The 19,886-nt window shown below is 33.1% G+C and overlaps 1 protein-coding gene across 3 annotated transcripts in view; it reads right to left on the bottom strand.

Annotated features, from left to right (window-relative positions):
* The window catches only part of Khc-73 (Kinesin heavy chain 73), a 43,229-nt gene that overhangs the window by 10,657 nt on the left and 12,686 nt on the right, over window positions 1-19,886 (bottom strand). For all 3 annotated transcript variants that reach the window (XM_066402980.1, XM_066402981.1, XM_066402982.1), the window contains exons 3-9: window positions 18,031-18,194; window positions 6,274-6,428; window positions 6,101-6,214; window positions 2,443-3,015; window positions 1,052-1,565; window positions 826-969; window positions 32-372 (exon numbers count right to left, since the gene is read on the bottom strand). In XM_066402980.1, coding sequence (XP_066259077.1) covers window positions 32-372; window positions 826-969; window positions 1,052-1,565; window positions 2,443-3,015; window positions 6,101-6,214; window positions 6,274-6,428; window positions 18,031-18,194 — 2,005 coding nt within the window. The remainder of the gene's footprint in view (window positions 1-31; window positions 373-825; window positions 970-1,051; window positions 1,566-2,442; window positions 3,016-6,100; window positions 6,215-6,273; window positions 6,429-18,030; window positions 18,195-19,886) is intronic.

The following is a 19,886-nucleotide window of genomic DNA, read 5'->3' as shown; positions in this document are numbered from 1 at the left end:
CATTTAAAGTAGTCACCAAATAAAAGCTTACCTTGCGATTAGGGCTTAAATTTTCTGGTGGTATTTGCAATGTAACACTATATTTTGTTTGTCTCCCCATTTCCTCAGAAAGGAAATTTGCTTCCTGCACCAAAGAATTGGCTCTTAATATATCTTCTTTTAGCTGTCCAATGCTTCTCCTAAACATTTCATCTCTCTCCTGAGCCCACTTCTCAACTCTCAGTTGAGTTGTAGGAGTACAGGGAATTGTTTTTCCCGTGCCAATTCGAAGCGGGTCATAAGAACATGGAGAATATGGGGTGGAAGGAGATACCATGTTTCTGAGCTGCTGAAATTGCCTTTCATATTCCATCCTTTGCTTTTCAAGGGCCACTGCAATGTATAAAGGTTATAATGAAAGAATAAAATATACATATAAATTTAGCCACGTTTGGAAATTGAGTTGAATCTCGGTTACTGTAAAAGATACAAACTTGGTTAAATAGGGAAAATTTTAGAGAATTTTATGAGACATTTATACCTGATTTATGAATTGCTATAGACTTTATCGTTTTCCTGGAAAATGAAAAAATGGGAACACTGCATTTTTGACTTTGCTCTGCAGTTTCCCAACCAAATGGTAAGTGGTTTTGAAGATAAAACTTTGTTACAACACTTTTACATAAAATGGTAAGCGTAAAACTTTACGTCTAAAGCAATTTTTCAAACCGATATGAGGTTCTTTTAAAATCTTGTAAAACATTCTCCATTTAACTGACTATATCTTTCATGGTTACGGAGATTTCCATATATGTATGTAAAACCAATTTTGGACACACGGTATACCTTGCTTGTCTTCTTCATGTTGCTTTTCTAAACGAGCGATAGCAGCTTGTATGGGGTCATTACTGAGTTCGTTAGTCATAAGCTCATCACGTGCAAAATTATAATCGATATTTTGTGCTGGTGTCTGGGGTTCAGATGTAGCAGCTACAAAGGGTATAATTACTTAACTTCTGTGCGGAGTTACTATAGGATTTGCATATAAAGGGCCTATTATATTTGTACTAACCTATAGATCTCGGACAGTTGACTCTGAAGTAGTGGTGATTGCCCCAAACAATTCGGTCACCGTGTCTCAGTTGTGTTTTTTTGTTAACCTGTGAACCATTTACATAAGATCTAGCGTTGGCAAGAGGTTCTAGGAACAATCCGTTTTCTTCTATCGTAATAATGCAGTGCTCTTGCTGTATGCCTAATCCAGAAAGTTGAATGTCAGCTTCAAAATCTGATCCTGTAGCTTTTTGTCCAACAACCGTTCGATCTTTCAAGTAATATACTAATAATTCGTTTAAGTACGGGTCAGCGTTCAAATTTACTAAGTAGTATTTATTTTTCTCTACTTTAATTCCTGAATCCTGTATACTGATGCCCATTTTTTCTAGTGCTTGCTGGCGCTCGTTTTGTATTCGTTCAGTCTTCACAAGTTTTTCTTCCCAAGTTTGGGACACTTCCTTGTAAAGTTTCTCACTTTCACTAAGTTTTTGGTGAATGTCTACTCTTTGGATATCCCCTACAGGCGAACCCTGAAATAGAATTCAGTTAACAAAATTAGTAAATACAAGTTCAAAACGATCTTGCTTTAAAGTAGATTAAAGCTGGAATGAGAAAGGTTTTCGAAGTTACGTATTATATAGCTTTTCAAAGTCGACTTATATATGTTAGTAGTCTAATATGTGTAATGTTCTAACTCAGATTATTATGCCTAGTTTTCTTGGTCCTTTTCCTATGTTCTATGCTTTTTTTTTCAACAAGAACCACAGATTCGATTGTTACGTCTGGCTCACATTTTTAAGAAATCATAAAAAAACAGGGTAGTTTTCCTTATTTTTGGCAAAAAAATCAGACTCACATTTTAAAAAAGGCCATAAAAAAATGGTAGTGTGCATAAAAAAAATTGATGTTTCAGTAGATAAAATGGGTCTAAAAACAGGTAATTTTCTTAATTTTTTGTGTTTTTGAACAGACTTCAATGGGCTGTTTTTCAAACTCAACAAACTTCAACGACTAAAACTTGAAAATAGACTCATTTTCTTAAAAAAATGAAGTTAGGGTTAAAAATCAGGGTAAAAAGTCAAATTCAACGTTGTTTTTGATGTTTTGGTAGAAATACGGGTTTTTGTTGAAAAAAAATGCATAGAACATAGGAAAATGACCAAGAAAACTAGGCATAATAATCTGAGTTAGAACATTACACATATTAGACTACTTATATTCCTATGCAGTATATTCGATCCAAGCTGAAGCATGTCATACATATTCATAAGGTTCTTTAATGTAATCAAGTGCATGTTCAATATTACCAAGGGTGTGTAATAAGTTATGAGTATTGATTGGTTTTACATCTACTAAACGTAAATTTAACTATGAACAAAAATGTGTGATGATTCACGTAAAACTTACCGTGGCATGTTTAAGCATCTCCTTAAGCGTTTCAACCTCAGCCCTTAATTCTCTAATTATCCTAGCATTGGGATCCTCGTTGACCACAGCGTGATTCACTATTCTCTTAGCCCTATCCGCGTATCTCAATGTAGAAAGCGTTTCTTCGTAATTATCGGCAGCAGGTGAAATTGTAGCAACCATCACAGTCTTACTATTACCCCCTAAGTTGTCTTTTAGCAACCACGTCAACACAGAATCTCGATATGGTACGAACTTATCCTTCTGTTTGCCAGAGGACTGATCTGCCAGTTTTGAGATGACTAATCCTAAGGTGGTGAGAGATTTGTTGATGTTTGAGCCCTCTTTTAGCCTGTCTCCCACAGCTCCAGTTTTCACAGCTCTCTCTGATCCTGCTAGATCGACCAAAGACATTCGACTGACTTTTTCCCCACTAACTCCAGTTTTCGTGTCTGTTAAGGTTTGAGTTAGTATGACCGTAAATACTGCATGAGATCGAGACGATTCGCTGTTCATGTTCGTTGCAGCTACTGTTCTCTGTTTATTACCTTCCGCCATTAAATTATCGATATCCTGCAATATTTATTAGTTAATTTATGTATTGACTTTTATGCGAGTGTTATCACAATCCTACGTATTCTATTTGCAAATGTCTGGCCTTATTGTATTGAAACGAAATAACGTTGGCAAAGGGTACAGCAGGATAAGCATAGCGAATCGGCCTATGAAAGGGATTTCAAATTTTTTGTGTAGAATAGATGTATTCGGTTATAAAAACAATATCTACTTTGACTTTGGGTCGATTTTGCAAGGTGACCTTGAAATATGTCAAAAAGATCGCTTAAGTACCTTTATTATTTTAAACTCAAATATCTCAGGACCTAAAGGAGGTACAAAAATGAATCGAAAACCAGTTTATAACTGAGACTCTGAAGAATATTTGTGTATTTTTTTATAATTTTTAGTGGATCGCAATATTTTCAAAAACTTTTAAAAAAATTTTAAGTGCTATTTTTTCATTTTGGTTTTTGAGTGACAATCACAAGTTTAATATACAAGGTGAGTTTTTTAAGTGCGTCACGTAAATATCTCTGAAGTTATGAGTTTTAGAAAAAAAAGTTTCAAATAAAAAAGGGATTATATGAAAGGGGAAAACTTTTGGCATCATCACTGTTTCGATTCAAGGTCATCTTCAGGCTATAATCAAGGTCAACTTTGTTTTTTCAAATGGAAACCCCACATTTTTTTGACAGATTCTGATTTGTTGTTCAAAACAAACATGTTTTTACTTGAAACATTTTTTATTCATTTGATAGTTTTGGCACAAATTGACATTTTTAACGAATTTTGTTCTAACGAAAATGCTTGTATTGATACATTCAAGAGAAGACATTTAAAAAAAACATAATTTTTAAACAATTCAATCAAATAAGTGTTCAAAATGATTTCCTTCTACTTCAATGCATTTAGCGATCCTCATGTTGAATGAATGTTGGATATTCCAATATGTTTCTGGTCGAATAAAGAAAGAATAAAAAAACGTAATAAATAGATGTTTTATCTATTTGTAAACAAGTAGAACTCACAGTCCTACTCGCTTACAGTTTTAATTCAGTTTTAGAATAATAAATATTGTAAAATGGCAGTGTGATTTTCAAAAGACGAAAAAACTGAAATTATTTTTGCTTATGGGGAATCAGGTAGAAGTCCTACTGCAACGGTGCTGCGTTATGCCGAGCGTTTCCCACAAAACGTACTTCCGTGACGGACTTTTGTCAATAAAATTGTTAGTTTATTTCGAGCAACAGGTAGTGTTAAAACACAAAAAAAATACGCTCAAAGACTGTCGTTAGGAATGAAGACAATCGAATTGATATTTTAGCTGCCATTGCACTTGATCCTCAGGTAAGTACTCGCCAGTTGGCTGAAGAGTCTGGTATTTCACAAAATAGTGTTTGTAAAATTTTTTAAAATCATAAGTTTCATCCTTACCACTTCTCTCTTTATCAAGAACTACATGGTGACGATTTTCAAAACCGAGTTACCTTTTGTACTTGGGCTCAAAGAAAAATCAGACAAAATGATGATTTTTTCTCGAATGTGTTGTTTTCGGACGAGTCTGGATTCACAAACCATGGGCAAGTTAACAGACACAACATGCATTACTGGGCTGTTGAAAATCCCTATTGGTTGCGAGAGGTGGGAAACCAGCGTCCATGGACTGTAAATGTTTGGTGTGGCATTGTAGGAGAACATTTAATTGGCCCTTTTTTTATCGATGGAAATCTTAATGCTGCAAAGTATCACGATTTTTTAGCAAATGACTTGCCAATACTTCTGGAAGAAATAAATCTAAATCGACGAATGACCATGTGGTATCAACATGATGGGTGCCCAGCTCATTATGTAACAGTTGTTCGGGAAAAATTGGATGAAATGTTTCCTCAAAAGTGGATTGGTCGTGGTGGTTATGTTAACTGGCCAGCACGTTCACCAGACTTAACATCTCCAGATTTCTTTCTTTGGGGGGTACTTAAAAGAAATTGTCTACGCTGAAGTACCAACAACTGCTGAAAACATGAAAGAAATAATAAGAGTAGCTTGCCGTAACATTCCACCAGAAACATATTGGAATATCCAACAGTCATTTAAAATGAGGATCGCTAAATGCATTGAAGTAAAAGGACATCATTTTGAACACTTATTTGATTGAATTGTTTAAAAATTATGTTTTTTTTTAAATTTCTTCTCTTGAATGTATCGATACAAGCACTTTCGTTAGAACAAAATTCTTTAAAAATGTCAATTTGTGTCAAAACTATCAAATGAATAAAAAAATGTTTCAAGTAAAAACATGTTTGTTTTGAACAACAAATCAGAATCTGTCAAAAAAACGTGGGGTTTCCATTTGAAAAAACAAAGTTGACCTTGATTATAGCCTGAAGATGACCTTGAATCGAAACAGTGATGATGCCAAAAGTTTTCCCCTTTCATATAATCCCTTTTTTATTTGAAACTTTTTTTTCTAAAACTCATAACTTCAAAGATATTTACGTGACACACTTAAAAAACTCACCTTGTATATTAAACTTGTGATTGTCACTCAAAAACCAAAATGAAAAAATAGCGCTTAAAATTTTTTAAAAAGTTTTTGAAAATATTGCGATCCACTAAAAATTATAAAAAAATACACAAATATTCTTCAGAGTCTCAGTTATAAACTAGTTTTCGATTCATTTTTGTACCTCTTTTAGTTCCTGAGATATTTGAGTTTAAAATAATAAAGGTACTTAAGCGATCTTTTTGACATATTTCAAGGTCACCTTGCAAAATCGACCCAAAGTCAAAGTAGATATTGTTTTTATAACCGAATACATCTATTCTACACAAAAAATTTGAAATCCCTTTCATAGGCCGATTCGCTATGCTTATCCTGCTGTACCCTTTACTATTTAGGAATATTGGAAATTCTATTAGAGAAGAAACGCAGTGAATGCACACCAGAATGCAGAGTTGGCCGCTATTTTCTGTTTGTCGAATAAATTGAGTTAGGGCTAATGCATGAAGATGAATATTTGAATTAGAATTCTGATTGTTCGCTCTATATGGATTTTTTAATTAAGGATAGTAGCACCAGTGTATGAGTAAAGATACTGACCTGGAATGATGTTACAGCCAGTTGCGACAGTCCATCAACGTAAGGTCCCAAAACATTATGCTCTCGTACTTTTAGTGATTGCTTATTTGTTTGAGGGTCCAGTAGGTCGTGAACCTGAAATAATTTGACATATTAGCATCCTGAATCATTGAAAAAATTAAAACTTTTCTCACCCTTTCATTATAAATTTCCATGTAGCTAACTTCAACTTTATAACTTAGTTCGGAATTTTGTCTTTCTGCGATTAGGCCGAATAAAGTGTCGCATAACCTTGGAATGATCCCTTTGCTGTCTTGTGAGCCCATCATTGTGTATGATTTTCCAGATCCTGAAAATAACTAAATTTACCAGCCCATTTCTCACTAGTTTATTTCGAAAACATCGTTTCATTTGGAACTTTTTTGTTGTTTGTTTTTCGTCTGTGTTAGAAAAGCAATTAGCTCTGATATATAAAATTGGGGTTTTCCGGGATGAAAACATCGCTAGTAAATCTTTCTGATCAAGGAGAGTTATTATTGATGTCATAACTTTGATGAACAAAGATCATTTGTTCTTCTTTGCTTATTTGATAACAATTACCTATTTACCCGAGGTTTAATACATGAGTATTTATTATGCATTTAATATATTTAGTATTCAATGATTATGAATATTGGTGTGTGACCGTGCCTCCTTGAATCAATATGTTAATTATGGCAAACACGGATCACCACATTGATCTATCAACTCTCGCAACTCTCAAACTGTTGACCTGGTAAATATTGACAAACATCAATCACTTTGAGGCCCCATTCAAACTCTGTTTATTTATATTAACTAAAGATTGTATCCTGCACCCACTTGAAAACCTCCAAACGGCCGGATAGGTTGTCATCATCAATTAGTAAGGAAGCTAAACCGTCAAAGGCCTATCATAACATAACATTGATTTTAGTTACAAAAACAAGGGATAATATCCAAAATTATTCATAGAATATTCATCTAGAAGTCTGTCAATAATAAAGTGTTTATAACATTTTTTTTTTAATAATTTTTTTTTGAAAATCTTGCGGAATGCGTCGAAACATCGGTTTTGTGATTCCCGGCGCCACAAAGACAAATAAAGCCCTCGAAAGAATAAATACTGCTTCATATTTCCTATGTCAAATGACTTATTAAAACAATGGCACTACGCCAAAAGACTCAGTTTAGTGTACATTCATGTCTAGAACGTTTTTGAAAGTTCCGAAAGGAATTCTTGATGTTCCGTTTAATATACAGGGTGTACCTGAAATTACCACAATGTTTGAGCAAAAATTCCTGAACCAAAAACAAGGCGTTCTAGGCAAACATACCAATATCCAATGTTGCTTCGTTTTGCCGCTACAGAACGTCAAAGTTCTCAAATTGATAAAGTTTTTTCGAAATGATTGCTAAATGCTTTTATCGATTTTCACTAATTTTGAAACTAAGAGTTACTATATAAATTGGCGTGTTTTGACGTGACCGGGATCTTCTTTAATGCTTGAAAATATTAAAAATAACGCGTGGTTCGTAAATATAAGTTTGTATTTTTGTTATCCCCTGTACGAATAACTTTAATTTTTTCTCTGCCACAAGCTGACTTTATTTTAAAACTTTTTTGCCTCTTGTAAATTTTCACCAGGCATACAGTTTCTCTACAAAAAATATTTACAAATCAGTTGCAACTTATGATTATTCTGAAAATAATGCTACAAAAATTATGTTTTGCGTTTCCTACTCAGCAATAAAATAAATATTTATTTAAAAAAATATTGAAAAAATTATAATAAATCGGAAGTTTCGTTTAGTCTGTTTGCGAACAATCCTATTAAACAACAAATAGAAAAAATTATCATCATCTATTAATAATAGGATTTATCTTAGATTTTCAAGAGAGGTATTTTTCTTGTCACTTTTGAAACTCGGAGCGCCGATATCTCGGAAACGCGTGGGGCAATAGCCTTGAAAAATACCTCAAATCTATCGTCTTGATGCGCTCCATAATCCTACGCAAACTGCTTAACAAAACGTCCTGTGATTATACAATTTAATTAGTTTCCTGCAAAAGTTACATACTAATAAAAATTACGAATCCTGGACAATTTGACGAAGGAAAAGATACCACTGCAGGATCGCGGCATCATGCGTAAGCTATTGTTTATAAGAGATTTAAATTATAAGCTCATGTATATTATTCAACAACCCTCGAAATTACTAAATTTTTAACAGATGGAGACAAAATGTTTATGTTGACAATAGCTTTGTCTCTATTATACAATGTGAAAGTTTTGGATGGAACAGTCTATATAATTATGCTGCCGAACATATGCGGCCAAAATCTTCGGACACATCAATTTTTACTTCTTCTTGCGGTTTTTTTGATGGTAACAGGTTTTTATGTATACAGGGTAGTCCAAAAATCAGATACGACTACCAACTTTGTTTTTTCAAATGGAAAGACCTATTTTTTTATTTCATTTTTGAATTCTACGCAAAATTCTAAGTACGCTTCATATACCATGTCCTATACCTACCTAAACGCAACAAGTCTCGAGAAATTTACGATTGAACATATCAAAAACTAAAATTTCCTGAAAAAGACTGATTTAATATAAAATAGCACCCCCTCATTTGGTGGATTGGTGGTCGTATCTGATTTTTGAACTAGCCTATATACATAAAAACCTGTTAGCATAAAAAAACGCAAGAAAAATAAAAATTGACGTGTCCGAGGATTTTGGCCGCCTTTGTTCGGCGTCTTAGTTATATGGACTGTTCTATCCAAAACTTCCACACTGTATGTATGTATATATTAATTATGAGCATGACGTATTTAATGCCATATGAAATTTTAAATTATTGGTGTTGTTCCCGAAAAATCTCAGACTTATTTTCTGAAGTTCTCTTTGCAATAAGAAATGTATTTTTTATTCCGTCAGGATATGTTTGCATAATGCTACTGCTGCTTTAAATTCGCAACTTTTCTTCCATTTTACTAAATCTGGAAACGTCGCATATTATTTTCTATCGGATATCGCTTCGAAGACCGATCAGCTGTACCTTTATAAAAGGCAGGTTGTAAATTTTGTGTACATTATCGTTCCGATATCACATCGTAGATGATTCATTCGAATGTTAGCGAGTTAATTAGAAATTTTGACTATAAATTTTTAAAAAAATTTTACTTGTTCAATAAAGTTCATAACTAGCGCGGCGAAGAACAAGATGTTCGTAATGCGCACTGCATTAACAATCGGGATAATCGGGATTTCTTTTGTTCTAAACACTCGTGAGGTACGCCGTTCATATATTCATGACTTAATTGGTAAAAGTGAGTGGCATTTAACTGTTATTTTGTGAGTGAAAGAGGATGTTGCTGACGTGATTCTGGCTCACGCTCTTGGTGTTGGAGTGAGTTCTTATTGTTCTTTCTTGTGGTTTATAGTTAAGTTTTGTCAGGTCAGTGAGAACAACGTAATTAGAATTTTGATTGAAAATCGAAATTATTTGCAATTTTGTTTTTTTCGGGGGATAGTTAGCATAATTTTTGGATTTAGCCACAGAATAATATCCCCACTGTTGGGTTATATGAATGAAAAAATGAAACACTCACTTCTTGTTTCATATAACCGTCTATTTTCTTTTAGCGGTCTGAAAAATTAATAGGTTTTATTAGTTCTGAACCTTGAGTAATAATAATTTTTACTGCTCCAGACACAACATACCGAACTCTCTGTTTATAATATTTTAGAGCCAGCAAGCCTATATTATTGTTTATTGATTTATCAACCTCGAGAAAGTTATACTTTATAAATTTTGCCTTAGTAAGAAATGTTTTATCTAACAGCAACACTAGTTGTTTCAAAATTATTTTTTAATTTCTTCAGAAACTAATATTGATATTTTTGTATTTCAGGTCTGAATGGTGTGCGCCTCTGGTTGAAAACGGAATTATTTCGAAACTGTAGCTGTTATTGATGTAGCAGGAACTAATATTGATTTTTTTCGTATTTCAGGTCTCAATGCTGAGCCCCTCTGGTACAAGGCGGAATTAATTGGAAACCTTTGTTGTTTTGATTTGTTTAAAATTTCTTCAGGAACTAATATTACTTTTTTCGTGTTTCAGGTCTCATCGGTGCGCGCCTCTGGTTCACTGTGGAGGTAGTCCTAAACTATAGCTGGTTCGAAGGTTTTTTTTAATTTTGAATAATTATTATTGAATTTGTTTCAGAAATTAATATTGATTTTTTTTGTGTTTCAGGTCTGAACTGAGTACGCCTCTGGTTCAAGGAGGAATTATTTCAATATTGTCGTATCTATTTTTTTCAATTTCTTCGGGACCTAATATTACTTTTTTTGTGTTTCAGGTCTCAACGGTGCACGCCTCTGGTTCACGGTGGAGGTAGTCCTAAACTATAGCTGGTTTGAAGGTTTATTTAATTTTGAATAATTATTATTGAATTTGTTTCAGAAATTAATATTGATTTTTTTTGTGTTTCAGGTCTGAACTGAGTACGCCTCTGGTTCAAGGAGGAATTATTTCAATATTGTCGTATCTATTTTTTTCAATTTCTTCGGGACCTAATATTACTTTTTTTGTGTTTCAGGTCTCAACGGTGCACGCCTCTGGTTCACGGTGGAGGTAGTCCTAAACTATAGCTGGTTTGAAGGTTTATTTAATTTTGAATAATTATTATTGAATTTGTTTCAGAAATTAATATTGATTTTTTTTGTGTTTCAGGTCTGAACTGAGTACGCCTCTGGTTCAAGGAGGAATTATTTCAATATTGTCGTATCTATTTTTTTCAATTTCTTCGGGACCTAATATTACTTTTTTTGTGTTTCAGGTCTCAACGGTGCACGCCTCTGGTTCACGGTGGAGGTAGTCCTAAACTATAGCTGGTTTGAAGGTTTATTTAATTTTGAATAATTATTATTGAATTTGTTTCAGAAATTAATATTGATTTTTTTTGTGTTTCAGGTCTGAACTGAATACGCCTCTGGTTCAAGAAGGAATTATTTTAAAACCGTCATTTAGATTTTTTTTTCATTTCTTCAGGAACTAATATTACTTTTTTCGTTTTCAGGTCTCAACGGGGCATACTTCTGGATCGAGTGGAATTAATTGGAAACCTTCGCTGGTTCGAAGTTTTTGTCAATTTCTTTAGGAACTAATATTGATTTTTTTCGTATTTCAGGTCTCAACGGTGAGTCCCTCTGGTACAAGGCAGAATTAATTGGAAACCTTTGTTGTTTCGATTTTTAAAAAAATGTCTTCAGGAACTAATAGTACTTTTTTCGTGTTTCAGGTCTCATGGGTGTGCGCCTCTGGTTCACAGTGGAGTTAATCCTAAACTATAGCTGTTTCAAAGATATTTTTTTAATTTTCAATAATTATTATTGATTTCTTTTTCAAGAATTAATATTGATTTTTTTTGTGTTTCAGGTTTGAACTGAATATGCCTCTGGTTCAAGGCGGAATTAATTGGAAAGCTTCATTGTTTCGATTTTTTTAAAAATTTCTTCAAGAATTAATATTGAACTTTTTTGTATTTCAGGTTTCAACTGGGTACGCCTTTGCTGCAAGTTGAAATTAATTCTAACGTAACTGTGTTGTGATTTTTTTTTCAGGAATTAATATTAATATTTTTTCAGGTAGTAATATTGACTTTTTTTCAGGAATTAGGTAATATTGAATTTTTTTGTGTTTCAGGTTTTAATTGCACTTTCAGTTGAAATTAATTCAAATCTCGAACTGGTTTGAAGATATTTTTTCGGTCTGTTAAAATTTAAAACACCAATATAATGGTGGATGGTCGATGGTGTGGCTTTTTCTTAATTATACATACATATGTATGTGTATGTATATATTAATGATGAACACGATGATTGAATTTTTAAATTGTGAAAAAGCCTCTGACTTCTTTTTCGAGTAATTTCTATTTGAATTAAGAAATGTATTTACTCATTACAAACATATTTGAAGCAACAAGATGTTTGGAAGGCCTCGTATCTTTGTTGTCGTTATGACTCATAGCTTGGCAAAAGGCAAATTGCAAAGTTTTTGTACATTTTCGAACCGATATTGATTGTTAAATTATTCAGTTGAATGGTAGCAGGATAAATAAGATATTCATAATATGAAATTTGTTCGAAAAACTTGTTTGATACATCGCTAACTTTTTTCTCCTTTTGAGTCGTGTTCCTCCCTCTAGATATAACAAAATGCATAATTGAACTCCTAAATTATAAAAGAAACATATCATTTCGGTCAATTTTTATTGTCGAATGCTAAATTTCTAAAGCTGAGCCAACCTTTTTCCAGATTATTTTTATTTGCAGAAGGGTCGCTCGTTTTAATATCGATTTTTCAGCACATACAAATCGACATGTTGTTTTGCGATAATGCGTCATCCGAGAGGGACGCTTTGGATTAAGAAGGTTGTGGAAACAACAGAATAACACTTACGCTGTCAGTTTCAGTGGGGTTTTTGCTTTTTCTCCCGTGTCGCTCGCAAAAATTATCGAATTTTTACTGAAGATGTACAAAAAATGTGTAAAAATTTTTGCGGGCTTGAAGGTTAATCAAACAGAAAAGTAATGAGTGTTCATACGAGATTGCGCTCGATTAAAAACTGGTAAAAATCGCACGTTTAAAATTCGATTTTATTTGACAATTGGGAACATTGTCTCGTGTGCGTTCGGGCCTCTGAAGCCGCACAATGGCTGTCATGTTTGGAAAGAACTCAAATCGAAGTAAAAATTTCAGCAACTGAAAAGAAAAAGCCATAAGCAGACGTGAGACCGGGCAATGCAATGCGTACTATGTCAAAAATAAATAGTAGCTAAAATCTCTCTTAATGGCTGCGGAATGACAGTTTTTGTTGACAAGATTCCAAACGGATCAATTTCAGAAGGTTTATTTGCGGCAAGTGATCGGTGTTTGATCATTGCACCTAATTTAACCTCGCTTAATTTTATTTTTTATGTTGGTGTCGACTCTAAGTAGTTTTTGTCACTGTTTATATGTCCTTTCTCAAATATGCACACATTGTATATTATTTCGTTTTGCGTATCATTTCCATGCTAGACCGATGAGCTCGCAAAGCGAGTGTATTTTTTTTATTTGAATGTTAATATTTGATGTTAATAATTGAATGAATAATTTAACCGGTAGCGCGGCAAACAAGATATTTGAAATAATAAATTAATAATCGAGTTAACCTCAAATCGAATTCGTTTGGCAATATCTTTTTTAGTTTCCAAGGTACAGAATTATTTTGGTCCCTAATTTTTTCGATTTTGTGGTGCCGAAAATGAAGGTTCGAAGAAAAAGCTTTCCAAGACTCCACGACTTCCATGGTGATATCCTCGGTCAATACACGTCCAAGATATTTAGTTGCAATTTAGGAAATAAAATTCCATTTTCTTGCGTTTCAAGTGTCCAAGTGTGTGCTTCTCGAGTTTGAGCTGAAATTAATTATCATTTTTGATTCTTTCTGAGGCAACTCCAACAGTTTTCAAGATTTTTCAAATGTCAAGTACATTTACAAACGTGTTATTAATAAAAATTATGAATTCTGGACAAATTGGTGGAGAAGGACTTGTCTATGCGGAGTCGCGATACGATGTTTAGACTATTGTTCATGGAATTAAATTTATTGTACCACATATAAAATATGAAGACTGATAGAAAATGAACCTTTTTTGATGAATTTTGTCTTTGAACTAAGAAATTTATTTTTCGGCTCTTTGCTTATTTTTTATTATTCTGTGCCTCCGCGCATAGAGTAATTTCAAGGACGCCCTGTAAAATGAATGACCTCTTCACAGGTTTTCTTGGAAGTTTATAATTTAACACGGCGTTTGTCAACTCCACTGTATTTGTAATAAGATTAGTAATTATTGACCAAAAAATTCACGTTTTTATTTAATATCTGAATAGCGTTTTCGCAGTAAAAATCATCATTGTGACTGTGATTTCGATAGAGTCGAACAGTTTTCGTGACCGTAGGAAATCTAGGTTAAAACAATGAAAAGGTATAAAAATGTCCGTTGCTTTCTAACAGTAAGAACTATCTTGGACGTGACGGTATCGATCTTACCTCGTGACCTATAAGAGGGCTATGGGGTATTTTTTATTCCTATAAAGGGCAGCATGCCTGTTTGTGAGAAAATACATTTGTCGAAGAGACGTCATTTTCTGAAATAGTCAAGACAAATTCATTGAATAAATTGTATGTTTTAATGCAGACATTCTTTAAATAGGATTTCGTTTTTATCTATTAATTGGTGACAGGAAGCTGATAAACTGATTTCAGACTAAATTCAATGATTACAATAAGAAAAAGGTAGTTCATGTTTCGTATTGTCGGTTGAAGCGCAATAATAATTGATTCCAAGTAATTGAGCACAAGCAATTGCGGAAGGAAGTGCTGAATATCTTAGGGTCTTGAGAGATAAAACTGATTTGTTTTGCATTAGTTTCCGCATTTTGTGTAATTGAGTTTTAATGAAAAATCAGTAGATTTTACAGCCATATAGAGTCTAATTTACCCCATATTTTTACAATTAATACTCCGGCCTTTTGTTCGCTTCAGAGGTTTTATGATGCATTTCTTGACGTTAGCCAATGTTTGTTTATCTATAACTCTTAGGCTTGACTTGATATTTAATACTGCACTAAAGAATAAACATTTCTTTTGCAGTACGTACTTTACTTTGTTTTTTAAATGCCTCTTACGTGTTGAGGACCACGTAGGAGTGTGCTTAAAACAAATTTATGTCTGGAGTCTTGATGTAGACGTTAAGTTTACGCTTTCAGCTTACCATATGCTATTTTGGACCTAGGTCGCGTTTGCTTAATATTTACCAAAGTAAATTTAATTACAAATGGAAGTAACGACGCAGTATTTTGCCCTTAGAGTAATTAAAATTGGAACGCGATGGGTCTGATGAAAAAAACCGCTATTAGCACGCAACTAGCGGACCCCCAATCGATATGGGATATAAGGAAAATTGTGCATGTAAATCGTATCCCGCTGTAAGCCATTTCACGACCCTTCAGAAACCCAGGGACACCCAAGAGTGTAATTTTCCATTTCCCAATTTCGATAGATTGGAATTGCAAACGTTTGGGTTTTAATTTAGTTACTTTTGGGAGTAAAATAACTGTTATAAGAAAAAACTTGTATTTTCATTATATGAAATTGGTTTTTTACGTAACCTGCATAATCAAGACATTTACTTTATCAGAGGTAAAATTGTCTTAGTATGCGAAATCATCAATTACCCCATCATGGACTTTTCATATACAAACCCACTCAGTAGTTCTAATATTTGCGTTCCATTATGAAATATTTACTTTCTTCGCCCTAATGAAAACAAAACCTCAAAAGTAGCAATTCAGTGTTTACTGTATATTAATACATCTACGTCTAGAGATAGGGTTATGGAAATTATTAAAGTTAAAAATGAAACTATAATCATTTTAGATTCGGGGAATAGGAGCAGCCTAGGTGAAACGACTCTTTCTTAATGATATCAGAAAGAGCAAAATATTAGAGACTTTTTGGGACTTCGAACATATAAAACTCCCTTAGGGTTAGCGTAACTGGTCATGCGCAGACCTTTCCCTCGATACACTAGTTGTTATTAAGTATAACGGAATCTTTAATTTACGGACGGATGAAAAGAAAATTTCATTATCGTTGTAGTTATGTGAAGCAAGCGCATTACGGTAATGCTTATTTCTACTGTTATAATTAAGTGATTGTATTATTTATGTCCCATCTACATCGAGTCATTAGAAATTAAATTTCGAATTTGCTAAAACATAATTAGCATAAAGAATTGAGAATATCAAGAAAAAAAGCTTCAATCGCTAAACTAAACAAATTGGTCTCTACTACTTTTAAGTAAATTCTTGTTCAAAACAAGAAAGCTAATTCATATTTAAATACTGATTAGTAGTCCATATCAAATGCTATATGAAAAACGCATGTTTTTAATGTCCACAGTTTCTACTATGCATGAATGAAAATAATAAAATTTGCCAATGTTAAGATGGCAAAACGCAAAAGTGATGAAAGAGGAAACATAACCAAATATCCTTCACACGTCAGTAAACAGTTTGTAGTTTTAATTAATATTTTTTGCAACGGTTCCTAAATTAGATACTCGTATGAAACTTTCTATATCATAAATTAGGTATTGTGGCCGTAAATGTCTATTAGTAGGTGTATTGGGGCTGGAATTGCTGACAGTTACAGGCTATTAATTTCTAATTCCTGATACTTTAATTTCTGATATAGAACGACGCTATCTATAGTACAACGTTTAGGGGAGATTAGATTGTCTTATCCATTATTTCAGGACATCATATTCTAAGATTTCAGCCACGTGTTTTATTGGTAAATACGTTAAGAATTTACTAACCAGTATTATTGATTTTGTAATTTTAATTATCTTCCTCGTTTTTTCTAGCACTGCGATATAAATTACATATGAAGAAAATACTTTGCGTACAAACTCTTATCTATGTATAAATTGTAAATATACCAAATAAAATACGTTTACTGGAATCTAGAAAAGGTGTGTTCCGACGAAATCATGCTATACAGGGTGTCTCAAAAATGGCGGAATATCCCCGCACTACGTCTCGAAAGACCCTCCAAGGAATAAGGGAAAAATATCGAAAAACTTCCTAGGGAAATTTTTCATCGAATTATTAAGAAAAATGTGTTTGATAAATTTGGCAATAGTGCCAGCGAGTAAAAGGCTTTATGATACCATTTTAATTAAGAATCCCTTATCTACATATCCAGTCGTCATATGCCGTTGGAAAACGGATGTCTTCAGTTTGGGTATCTTTTTGCGTAATTTCGTGCAACAGCAGCTACATTGTTGTGACTTTCGCCCAGCAAATGTCACATATCGGCGTATTCGCGATTTGAATATATGTATAATAATATATGTTTTTATTTCTGTTACTCTAGTGTTTGAATCGACATTTTAGAGTCAGTAAGCGTTAAACACGCATTCTATGGTTGCCAAGTGAATTTTTTAGATATTTCGATCGGATTTTAAAATTTTAAAATATTATTTTTTTCGTTATTTAAGTGCTTAAGCGCGATTATTTTTATGGAAATTTCTAAAACATTCTGGTATCTTCAGAATAAAACAGGCGAGGCTGCAAAATACCATAGAACAAAGAAATTACATTTTCCACTTTCTACCCTTATATCTGACGAATAGGGCCTCCAGGATTTTTTTTATTATTCCTCAGAGGGTTTTTTAAGACATAATGTGTAGGTATTCCGCCATTTATAGGACACTCTGTATACATATACCGAATGATTTTTACGGTGAATCTTTTAATCTGAAGAAATACTTGGCAAATTACGTAGGCATTAATATTAGAAGAATGGAGAATAAGTGATAATACGCATACTCAACTAATCAAATAACCATTTTTCTTTTCATTTCAATGGAAAAAATGTTACAACTTGATTTAAAGACAATTTGGGTGCAAGTTGAAACCCATCTTGTAGGTTTAGTAGCAAACGACTTTGAGTTAAGCCGAGGGCATTGCACCAGTTAAATACAAGTAAATAGGATTTTTTTCATTTCAAGCAAATGTGCTGACACTTGAATAACAAGTAACTAGTACATATTATTTTTTCAAATAATTATACAAAATAAATATTGCCATTGTCGACGTTAATATTTTCCACAATTTTCGTATCCTCTAGCTCAGTTAATTAATGTATTTATGTTTTCCTTTTTAACTCTCTTATATCTAATCTAAAGCCAGAACTGCAGAGACTCGTAAACAAATGCTCTATACAGGTACATGCAATATTTCCATGAAACGAATTTCACATGAACCATCAACATGGCTTAAACAAGAAGATAAGATAACTTACCCGTCTGTCCATAAGCGAATATGCACGCGTTGTATCCTTGAAAAGCATTTTCTAATATATCTCTGCCAAGGGAATCGAATACCACTTCCTGAGATGCAAAACCTTTTTCTTTTGGGTCTACTGATGAGAAGCAATTGTCAAAGGCAAATGTCTTTAGTTGTTTCCTGAAAAAAAAACACACAAATAGGCTATATGTATACAGGGTATTTCAAATTCGACCCTCACCATTGGGATCTCGGAAACTAGAAGAGATACGAAGAAGGTTAAATGGGGGCAAAGTTGCGTAATCTAGCGCTTGATCGAATACCATTTTCAAAATTTTAATTTTCCGAGTACTTCCGAAGATATCCGAGAAAAACTAAAAATTGGTGAATCCATTTTTTATTTTTTTTTAGCGTTATTTAACAAAGAAGGTTAAATCCATAAACACATTTTCATTGCCACTTTTTCTCAGCTACACGATGACATATTCAGATTTGCCATCCGACGTTTCGTCTTTCGGCTACCATTATCAACTTTATTTTTTCTTATGGACGCCATATTGAATTTTTCGACAGAAAAATAGTGCGTTTCATTCTGATTTCATTGATATAAAACTTCTTATAATTAATTTTCTTAAAAGCCGAAATATTTAAATAAAAAGAAATATTACATAGTTGGCCTTGACTCCATCGAAAGACTTTCTTTTGTTCGCGATATATGACAGAAATCCTCCAACGAGATAAGAGCGTGTGCAGATTTCCAATGAAAATGAGCTTCAGAAATGAAAAGAAACGAGGTATGTTAAGACTTTATTACAAATTTGATAGGAACAGTACGAAAACAGCTCAAATGTATTTTGAGTTATATCCGGAAAGACAACAGCCGCATAGAACATTATTTAAAACTTTGGATGAACATTTCAAAAGCACCAAACTCACCAAACTGACCAAAGACCTAAAATGAAGTATGGAAGCAGAATAGAAGAAGATTTTCAAAGGTACCAAACTCAGCTAAATGTTGATCCAAAGTTTTAAATGTTTTATGCGGCTGTTGTCTTTCCGGATATAATTCAAAATATATTTGACCTGTTTTCGTACTGTTCTTATCAAATTTGTAATAAAGTCTTAACATACCTCGTTTCTTTTCATTTCTGAAACTCATTTTCATTGGAAATCTGCACACGCTCTTATCTCGTTGGAGGATTTCTGTCATATATCGCGAACAAAAGAAAGTCTTTCGATGGAGTCAAGACCAACTATGTAATATTTCTTTTTATTTAAATATTTCGGCTTTTAAGAAAATTAATTATAAGAAGTTTTATATCAATGAAATCAGAATGAAACGCACTATTTTTCTGTCGAAAAATTCAATATGGCGTCCATAAGAAAAAATAAAGTTGATAATGGTAGCCGAAAGACGAAACGTCGGATGGCAAATCTGAATATGTCATTGTGTAGCTGAGAAAAAGTGGCAATGAAAATATGTTTATGGATTTAACCTTCTTTGTCAAATAACGCTAAAAAAAAAAAAATGGATTCTCCAATTTTTAGTTTTTCTCGGATATCTTCGGAAGTACTAGGAAAATTAAAATTTTGAAAATGGTATTCGATCAAGCGCTAGATCACGCAACTTTGCCCCCATTTAATCTTCGTATCTCTTCTAGTTTCCGAGATCTCAATGGTGAGGGTCGAATTTGAAATACCCTGTATAGCCTTAAATTTCGATCATGATAATCTTTTTTAATTTTCGTTTGGTATTGTTCAGTAATTAACTATTTAAGGCAATTTTCAATTACTTCTTTCATATCTATTCATAAGCTAGTTCAGGCCTTTATAAATATGTATGGCAAAAAAATAATAAACTCGAGCAAAGTC

The sequence above is a fragment of the Euwallacea similis genome, chromosome 27 (assembly GCF_039881205.1).
Source record: "Euwallacea similis isolate ESF13 chromosome 27, ESF131.1, whole genome shotgun sequence".
Lineage (NCBI taxonomy): Eukaryota > Metazoa > Arthropoda > Insecta > Coleoptera > Curculionidae > Euwallacea > Euwallacea similis.
This window is presented reverse-complemented; position numbering and strand designations above follow the sequence as displayed.